Genomic DNA, 10,559 nt, shown 5'->3' with positions numbered 1-10,559 from the left:
GAGTTTCTACAGACAGTGGGAGTGATGGAGGTGACAGGTGTAGAAATTGCTCTGCTGTAATCAAACTAACATGGAAAAAAATAACTTAGGTTAAGAAACTTAGCTGAGTTATCTAGATAGAGTCATAAATGAGCACAGACCATACTTCCATAGATTTTCATATTGTTTGTTACAGAACCACTGATAATGAACACCCTTATGAAAATCATAAAGAACAATTGCCTGCTCAGAGCAAGGCTGTGTAGAGCAGACTGCTCAGGGCATTGTCCAGTTCTGTACTGATGTTCTTTTTGTTAGTAACTTGGGATCTTCACCTATGGTCATCTGTTCACAACTGCTTCTAGCCATTTTTTTCTTGTGTTTATTATTTTAGATGAAATGGAGAAAAATGGATGCACTGTTGAACTGAGGTTTGTCTGTTAAACTTTTGGCGCTATGGTAGTTTGTACAAAACACTACCAACAGTGGTGGGCTTGTGACTGAACCCTCTCTTGTCTCTGCCCATCAGGTATTTTTGTTGCGTATGTTTTGCTATCTAGGTACCATATAAGAACTTCATAAATCATGGATGCTTTTAGATTTTTCCTGTGATAAATGAATTTGCCATGAATTTGTGCATTACCTAATACTGTTTATCCCTTTATCAGTACATTGCCAGGTAACACCTCAAACTAATGTTCTGTAAGTGGGCAGTATTGGATGCTTCCCATTGCTTTGACTTGTTCGTTCAGATTTTTGGATTTAACTTTTTCAGGTTCTTAAAATAATCTTCAAAGGCTGTGGGACTTTGTATTTAAAAAAAAATAAATCTGTGCTAATGAAGGGTATGTTTGGTAGATAGTGTCCTGTTGCTGTGTTACATTTTTGTAGCTGTCCTTGTGTGCAGGAAATCTTTTAAAAAAGTATGCTGAAGGCATAGTTAAGGATGTTACATGCTTGGTTTTGAGATTTTGAAGAGATGAAGTCTGGAGTGCTTAATAAGTGCTAGGCACAGCACACTGATTGAAATGGGCTGTGGCTCAATAAGAGAAGTTCTCTATTGCCATCTGTGATCTGAATTGGTGATGCTAGAAGAAACTGTTAACGTGGCATCTTTGTTCTAATGATTTTTAACTGATGTCCAGTCATTTGTATGAATTGATATGAATATAAGTACAAGATGGTCTTTTAAAACCCCTTGCTACCATGAGGCTGTACTCTTTGTGAGTAACATCTGTAGAAAAATCAGCTTCAGAGATCTCTTGGCTAAAATTCTGGTTCTGAAATGCCTTTGAAATTCCCTTATTTTGAAGTATTGTTAGAGAATTTTACCATTAAGCTTTCTGTACTCAATTAAAAAGATGAATAGTGGATTTTTGATGTTTTAACTCGAAAAATCTTGCATTACATTTTGTCTCCAACAGTTCCTAACAAATTACTGAATGTATTTCATATAGTTTTTTTTCTAGTCTTTCATTAAAATTATTGTGGCCATTTCTTCATTGAACTGAGGGGTAATCTATGGGAAAAGAGAAGGCTAGTTAAAGATAGTAGCCTTACTGGAAAAACAAGATGTTGTGAACATCTGAAACTTCACTGTTGCAGGTGACTGTTCCTCAGTATAACTTGTTGTGTGTGCATGTAAGGTTTTTAAAACACTTCCAGTTATCTGTTTGACAGCATAGATATACTAATGATCACTTTTTTCCTTTCTTTAACCAGGACAGAGCTTGGGTTACGGTTTTGTGAACTATGTTGACCCCAAGGACGCTGAGAAAGCTATCAATACACTGAATGGATTGAGACTTCAAACTAAAACAATAAAAGTATGTACTGCTTTCTATGACTACAAGAAACTAAATTGTTTTTGACTTATTGACTTTGTTATTTATGACTTGTGTTCTTCGAAATAAAATTCAGGCATTCTGCTGTTGACAGTAAAATAGCATAGGACTTCACCATGAAGCAGGTGATTTGTCCTTTGTAATCTAGTTAGATTTAAAGCTAGATTGTAATTAAATATAGAAAATTGAGAGTTGCAAGTTCTTAGCACTTGCATGTGAGTGTGATCTAACTGAGAAATCAGATCAAATGCTTGGTTTGCTTGAGTTACAGAAGTGCAGTATTTCATATCGTCTAAAGGCTGCACTGTGCACTTCCTACCTACCCTCTGAAATAAGAGAAAATAATTCACTTAGTGAACAAGGCACTTGCAGCCTAAGAATACTCTCTTGCATATCCTTAAAATGAAATGCTGTGATAACTGTTTTGGCTACAAAGATCCATGAATTACTGGTCTTGCAAGGTTGTTCTGTAGCTAGTGTTCATATAGTTGTTTGTTTGGAATTCATGTTTTTGTTTTAACTCCCATCATGGATGGAGCTGTACAGCTCTCTTTGTAAGAGAAAAGCAGCAATACAGTTATTGTTATAAAATAGTGGTTTAACAAAATTTCATTGTCATCTCAAATCTTGTGAGGTTGTCTTACTTACAAGTTACCCTAGTTTAACAAGATTTATAGGACTAACCAGGCTTCTCAAGGAGACCCTCCCATTGAGTCACAAGGTTTAGAGCAGACTCTTGTTTTCTAAATTCCTCCTTGATTTAAATATGTCTGAATCCACCCCTAGTTTCAAACTTGACAATGGTTTATGTCTAAGGGATTACATGTACATAGTAAATCTAAGATATAAGCTTATGTAGGATTTCGGGTCTTGCTGTTACTCATTTACTGAGGATCTGTATCAACAAAGAGTCTCTTAGTGTCAAGATGTGTAGTGTTACTGCAGTGCATGTGTCCTCAAGGCATCCCTACTCAGAGAGACATCCTGTTGTTCAGTCTGCGTCATACAGGAGAGCTTGAAGAGCACTTGAGCTGTTTATTATTTGTGGGGTAGGATGACTGACTCATAGTCGGATGCTGAATATGATTTTGAGCTGGATGTTAATTCTTCCAAATCTTAAGCCACAGTGCTCAGAGCTGTGACTAAGGTTGGCACTGGCTCATCTAGTCCTTAGCTGTGGAGCAAGGTGCCTGTTTCTTGATCTGCTAGCCTGGGCCAGAAAGTAACCAGTACTGTGATCACCACCCATCTGAGAAAAGTTGATGATCAGTCAGGCTGAAAAGAGGAGAGCAAGGGATGTCTTGCACTGTCACACTCCTGTGTTCCTATTTACTAAATTCGGTTTACTGAATTTCTAAAAGTACAGATATTGAGACCTGGCTCATCAGTTGTTTTTTCTTGCTTCATTCTGATTGCATCTTTTTCTTTCTTACAGAATGGTTTCATTTTCTCCAAATGTATGAAGGCAGGGTCATGGTGATGAGGAAACGGCTTTATAATTAGCATATGTTTCTTACGTTTTTGTTATTTATATTTTTAAAGTGTAGCATTACACAATTATTCCATTATCAGAAGAAGATACTCATTCAGTCATTTGGGTTCTGAAATCTCAGGATAGGAGATGAAAATCTGTCAGATAATGGAGACTTCTGAACCTGTTTCACAGGTGCTAATGCCTGAAGGTGACGTATCAGCCAGCTTCTTCATTAAACAGCAGAGTTTGCTGTCCAATCTCTTGTAGTGATGGCCCTCCATCTTGTAATCAAAAGCTCTCCTCTTAAGATGTTTGAAGTTTTAATTGAAGTTAAAAGCCACTGCTGAGCCAGTTAAACATAACTGAAATTAATACAAGGTGACAGTGATTACAGTTAGAATTCCCTACCTGTTCTGTATTGATGAAGTTTAATAAGTATGTGACGCTATTTGAAACATACATATACTGCTGTTTGACAAACACTCAGTTATGGAAAGATTTGGGTAGGTGCTTGGCTGTGGCAGACGGGGAGCTCTCCCATGTTGTTTGGCGGGGCGAGATGGAAGGAAGTCATTCAGTGCTCCAGAAGCATGTGCAGATTTTGAAGGAGAATTCAAAAGGGAATAAATTTGTACTCCAGTAATGTTGCAAGTATATGCAATTTAGTATTAATTAGGATTAAATATCTTGGTTTGTAAGAATAAGGAATGCATCTGCCCAGGGTATTCTGTGGACTATGTTAAAAGACAAGTAACTGAGCATTGGCTTTTTTTCATATGAGAGTGGCAAGTTCTGACTTTTCTTGCCTGTGTTCCATTCTGTTTAACTTCAGCAAATTCTCACAAGGTTAATGTACAGGTAGTTGGGAAAATATTGCTTTACTCCCTTCCCATCCCTTGTTAAGTATAAGCTGGGTTTCAGGGCAAGTTCTCATGGTTGTACTCACCCATATGCTGTTTAAAACTGGTTGAGTTTACCAGTTTCAACACTACAGTGGCAAGAATTGGTTAGGAGAGTTTCTTATGTGTTTCAGGACTGAGGGCATTGGTACACTAGAAAGTTGCTTCTGTTAGAAGAGCTGTGATGTCTCTGTGGTTGAGAGAATTGTCAGGGATGTCTGCTTTTATATCTGAAGCAATATAAATAGTCACCTGGGAAGCAGGCTGTATTTCATATTTCTCTCATCAGTCCAGAGACTGTTCTGAACAGAAGTGAAGGTGATATCAGAGCTCTTTGTGCAGGAACATTTTGGGGGAGCAGTCCTTTCTGAGCAGTCAGTACCAGGACCTTGATGGAGCCTGCAGTATTCCTATTTATCTGGAGCTGATAGCCCATTTAAAAACTATATATTTATTGGCAAACTCAAAATCCAGCTCCTGGTTGAATTTGACTTGAAGTTAGATTTGAAACTTAAAACGTGGATATCAGCCAGGTTTTAATATACAGTTCTGAAAAATGATGGAATTGTGCCTCCAGTGGATATTTTTACTTCGGAAGAAAAGATGTATTCTTAAGATCTCTGTAAAACTTTTTCATTTAGGTAGATTAATTGCTGAGAGTGCTTGTTTTCCTACTGGCATGCAGTTCTGGAGGGAAGTTGTTTAGGTGATGGACCTTCATGTCGTGTCTGGACTAAGTGCTTTCCCGTTCAGGGAGAATTGATCCCAATGTGAAAATTGTCTAAAATTGTGTACATGACAGATACCCATCATCCACAGCTTCTCCTCTAGTATAATACAACCGTTAAACACTGGTTATATTCCTCTGACACCTAAAAGGGATGCCACCTACTTTTTCTTAAAGTAAAATATATTTAAAACATGAATTTGTGGGCTAATGGCTATTTGTGTGGGTAGCAAAATTGAACCTATCGCCTACTGCCTTTTCTGAAAGATGACCATCTTTTGTAATGCTTTATGGAATACATGTAAGTAGGCTTATTAGAATTGCCAGTAGTCTGAAATTTTGGCTTCACTGTGAAGCTTCAAGGTGAAAATAAGCAATATCATAGAAGAGATAAAATACTTTCTATGGCTTCTCTTTTGGAAGATGTTTCTGGGAAGTACTTTTTCACTGACTCCTAAGTAGAACAAAGCCACTGTAGATTTGTGTGTTTATGGTGATGGTCTTTGATTACCCACTTGCTTGTACAGTAATTTGTTCAGTTCTGTCCTGAAAACATAATTCCCAAGTGTGGAAAGCTTAGAGGTACAAACAACATTGCAAGCATCACTTCCTTTCATGTAGTGATAGGTGACCTCAGCACATTCTTTGTTAGGTAGATTTCTGCATGAGGAAGAGGAAATCCTTAGTGAATTTTCCTTCACCTCACTTCAGGGAAAACGCCTTCAGAAAGACAAATTAAATCATAAGTTGATCTGAATGGCAATATCTTTAAGTATGTTGTAAATGACTTTTGCACAGACAGAATTCTTTCTCTTAAAAGGAGCAAAAAAAACAATGGCCAGTCCTTCAACTGGTACAAAACTGTGCCAGGAGGCAGATTTTAATGTGATTAATGCTAGCAGAAGGACATAAATCTCAGTTTGGCTTTCCTTCTTGTGGGTGCCAAGGTGATTGAATAATGCATGTGGGCGTGAGTGGGTTGGAGCTCCCAAAGGACAGAGCTGATATCAGTAACATGATGCTTGTTTCTGTCTCAAGGTGAGATGGGACTGCAGAACTTCCCTCAGTCCTTATCTCGGCTCTCCATATGGCAGTGCTTCCCCGTGCAATGGCTAACAGGTGGTTTTCTTAAATGCGAGTGACATGTGGTGCAGTCACATACGCAAATATTAATTGGAAATGAGAATGAAAATGGTTTGTCCTAACTACGGGCCTGACCTTCTGTGTAAGATAGCATCGATGATCTAACTGCCTTCTGCCTGCTTTTTAAAAATCAGATTTAGTAAGGTTTTTTCCTCTTTCAAGTTCTTTACTTGACTACTAGTGTTTACATGGGTACTCATCACCTGTCAAGGGAATATAGATTTAAGAAATATTTTATTTAAAGTATTAAATCCGTAGGTTTTCTTCCCACTCCTTCATAGCTTTGCATATATTTAAAGAGATAATTATCAGACTTAATATGTAACATTTCCAAAAGGAAGTTGGAAGTAAGTTTCAGTGATTTTTCTGGCCATGTGCAGGGAAGTCCTACTTTTGCCATCAATTTTTCCTAGTTCAGTGCTTTATTGTAGAAAACTGTGTAATTAGAGCAGTGAGCTGTTGGTTCAGTGTTGGAAATACAGCAAGAAGAGACTTGAAGGCATGTGCAGCAGCCTTGTTTGTGTCCTCTGAGATAGCATGTCCTTAAGCACTTGGCATTATACTGTGCTGTTTCACTGATGCTGTGAACCACTATCTAGAACCATTAATTAGAGGCACAGTAGGATTCATGTTAAAAGAACTGTCCTCCAACTTCGCTGCTCAAGATCTGTACCATTACAAACCTATGACAGTACTTTTGAAAGTGTTTCATAGGAAATAATAAAAAATAAAATACTGAATAAAAAAGTACTTGTTTGATTTCTGAATTAGTGCAGCAGAAAAAAAGATCTTGATTGTTCCTGTCTTCTCTAACATTGACACTTTTAGAAGAAAATTTTAGTCATCTCACTTCTACTCATCTCTCTGGGGAGCGATGAAATGTATGAATTGTGGACTAGTTGATCTTCAAAGGTCTTATCCAATCTAAACCATACTGATTCTAAATACCCAGGGACAATTGAGCTGTGGAGGTGAAATAAACCCTCCTTACTGCCTCAGTTCTGCTCTTACAGTACTAAAGAACATTGATCTGGTGAGTGGCAAAAGGGGATTCTGTTTGGAGGTTTAGTTAAAGCTAGTGAATTTTACTGATGCTGTCAAATCAGCAAAGATAGAGAGGGGGCGTGGAGGCAGACAGTTTGGTCATGACAGAGTAATTATTAAATACTTCATACCAAGGACTATATTCTTCAGGTAAAATTGAAGCACTCTAGTAAACCTGAGGCAATAGAACAATTGATCTTGGAACAAAGGTAAAGATGTTTTTTGCCATAAATTTCTTCAGGAGTCATATAAATGGTAATTATACCACCTTATAGCTGTGTTATGGAAATGCTGTCAAAGCTTTAACTATTTTAAGCCCCCTCCTCACCTCACATGTACCTTTTCACCTCCAAGTAAAACTTGTTCTTCACTGAAATTCAAACCCCTTCATACTGTCAGATGATGAATGTCATTTAACTGGCTTATCTGAATGCTTACTCCTTGTGTTGTGAAAGCATCTTGCTGTCATGCTGTAAACCATGCTGAGATGACATGGCTCTTCATTAATGTCAAACTGCTCAAGGTGAAAAACACAGCATCTCTGACTTAATATTGTACTCATCCATTTCATTGCATAGCTTTTTTCCTGTTTGGGCCAGTTCTCTTTTCTTGCAGGAGTCTACTGCAACTTTCTCAGGATCAGAGGCTCCTCACATCAGTGCAGTTTGCACTAAGACTGCAGAACTGAGAGGGTTTGGTATTCTCTGAGACTGCACAAAAGGTATCCAGCATGAATAGATGTGGTAGGGCAAACCAGGGCTGGAGGAAGACTGTAAACATTGCCAAAGAGCTGAGTTATAAGAATGCAAGAAAATAATAATTTAAAAAAAGGGACCAGTTTTACACTTTATTGTCCTCAGCCCTCTCAATACTATGGAAAGTCTAAGTAGGATATGACTTTTCTGCATGCATCCAAAAAGCTGCAAATGTCAAGCATGAACATCTGCTTTGGCTTGTTAAAAACTTAATTTCTCATCAAGAGTACTTACTCCAAAATACAGATGCACTTACTTTGGAAATTATAGAAGTACTGAGAATCTGTTTGACTCTATTAAGCTAATGGCTTTCCAGGCTATTTTACATTGTAAATATTGACTGCAGGCATCTTTCGTTCTTGCAGTAAGACTTTTTCCTGAAAGGTTTCATAGGTAAATAATATCTGGATAATTAATTTTTTACATTTTTACAAGGTGTGTAGTGATTAATACAGCACAGACTCAATGATGTGCTTGTCAATGTTTCTGTGTTTGGAGAGCTGCTGAGGAGGAACGTGGAGAACTTAAAGTGCACTTATTTTCGTTCACCTCAGCTTCAAAAACAAGCAGAATTGAGGCTGCTTGCTTTGTTCTTTGTATATTTCTATAAAGGGCTGGATATTATACTGCGTCCTGTCCTTTTAAGTGAAGTGGTTATTTTTTTTAACTGGAGGTTTTTGAAGTGTGCAATGCTGTTACAGCTGTTGGACATGAGTGAGGAGAGTGTATTTATCAGATCAGAATCAGGAATGGTAAGAATGGGAAAGGTCTAAGGGCTGCCAGAAGTAGGAAAGCCTTTTCTCCAGGTGCAAAGAGAAGTTTGGAGAATGTTTCCTTTTATTTATTGTTCTTCCTTTGCACGTAAATTAGATCTTGTAAGTAATTCTTAAAGAGATGATAATTGACTGCAGAATTTGAAGTCTTCTGTACTACAGACCCTTTAAAGGCAAAGCAATCACCAGAATTGTTATCCTGAGATTAGCATAGAATCATGAATCCTTGGAAAGGACCTCTGAAGGCCATCTAATCCAACTCCCCTGCAGTGAACAGGGTCAGCACAGCTAGATCAGGTTGCCCTGGGTCTGATACAGCTTAGCCTTGAAAGTCTCCAGGGACAGGGCATCAAGCACGTCTCTGGGCAACCTCTTCCAGTGCCTCACCACCCTCACTGTAAAAGACCTTTTCCTTATATTCTAATCCCTATTATCCTTATATCCACTGGAGTGCACAATCTTTATTTCAGTTTATTGTAGAAGGACATCTGTGATCTTAATTGCTTTATTTCTCTTGTAGTACAATAGATTTCTAATAGTACAGCATTTGTATTTGTATTGTCTCAAACACTTTTATGAAAACCTGAATCTGTTAGTTTTTTAGCAGGGTTTCCATTTGTTTTCTGTTGTTAACTTCAATGCTTCTGCATGTGTAATTTTGTGGATGGAAGCAATTTGAATCCTACACTGTAGGTGTAGGAAGGGACCTTTAGAGATCAGTGAGTCTCACCCCCTTACTAAAGCAGGTTCCCTGCAGTAGAAATCTCTTGTACCCACTTCAGACCAGGTCTTCTGAAAGCCTGTTTTTGGTGTTCCTTTGTGGTAGGTAATTTTGCTAGCTGTTCATCTTGAAGAACAACGCTTTACTTCATCAGTTATATTCTAAGAAGGGTTCCTAGTCAACTTCTTCTCAATTGTGTTAAGATTGATCTTAAGAAAAAAAAAAAAAGCAAAAAAACAGCAGAACAAGGACCAGGAAATGTAGCTGCCAGCAGGACATAAATTGTGAGGTCAAGTAAGTTAGAGAAGAGCTGACTTTCTTCATTAAATTCTGTATTCTTCGTTAAATTCTGTATTTCGGTGTTCTTCCTCATCCACTGTCTTCCTGAAGTAGAATACATGTTTAGGGTTACAGAAGGGTTAAAAAATTATAACTGGAGAATGCAGTTCAGGCCCTGTCAAACCCAAAGTACCATACCTGTCCTTTCTCATTCTAATGCCTGAAGATGGCCTCTTATATCTTCATCAGTGCTAATAGCAAGAAACAGAAGGAAAACCAGTGTACCCTTGTTAAGGACAACCTCTCTGGACACTTAGTTTAAAATGCCTTGAGCCATCCTTGCTGAAATTTGTAACCATTGCTCAGAGGTTTCCTTGGGTTTAATTAATTTTTTTTTTATTCTTTCTGAGACCACCAATGTATTTTTAGCCTAAACTGACCATGTTCTTTAAAAGATGGTGGTACTCTTATTCACCAAGCTGCTACTCTAAACAAGGCCAAAGGCAAATGTAGACTACTCTAATGTTTGAAACATGCTGCTTGATACTATGACATGCTGCGTAGAGATCCTCTAGCTGACTATTTTCAAAACCTATTGAGATTATGAAAAATCTTATTAACTTCAGGGTTATGTTAGGACACTTAAACATACATTCCTATTATGTTGGTAATGTTTCCAAGGATTTTTTGAGGGTATACTCTAACTGTATAAGCATACAAAACACCAGAACAGTGTGTTCAAGTGCAGTACCAGCTTGATCTGTCCTTGCTTATAGAATCATGTTTTATCACTTTTGCATGGAAGAGATTCAGATACCTTCAACAATGTTGCTTGCAGAAAATTCTCTCATGAATGGGAAGCTGTTTTTTCCTAAGGTGTGTTCCTCCTGGGAATTCTAGAAGAGAAGATAGGTGTGTGGT

At 37.8% G+C, this 10,559-nt stretch overlaps 1 protein-coding gene across 5 annotated transcripts in view; it reads left to right on the top strand.

Annotated features, from left to right (window-relative positions):
* The window catches only part of ELAVL2 (ELAV like RNA binding protein 2), a 132,832-nt gene that overhangs the window by 105,944 nt on the left and 16,329 nt on the right, over window positions 1–10,559 (top strand). For all 5 annotated transcript variants that reach the window (XM_031557387.1, XM_031557386.1, XM_031557385.1 and 2 more), the window contains exon 3: window positions 1,702–1,805. In XM_031557387.1, coding sequence (XP_031413247.1) covers window positions 1,702–1,805 — 104 coding nt within the window. The remainder of the gene's footprint in view (window positions 1–1,701; window positions 1,806–10,559) is intronic.

The sequence above is a fragment of the Meleagris gallopavo genome, chromosome Z (genome assembly GCF_000146605.3).
Source record: "Meleagris gallopavo isolate NT-WF06-2002-E0010 breed Aviagen turkey brand Nicholas breeding stock chromosome Z, Turkey_5.1, whole genome shotgun sequence".
NCBI classification, from domain to species: Eukaryota; Metazoa; Chordata; class Aves; order Galliformes; family Phasianidae; genus Meleagris; species Meleagris gallopavo.
The sequence above is the reverse complement of the archived record's forward strand: the minus strand, read 5'-3'. Positions and strand labels throughout refer to the sequence as shown.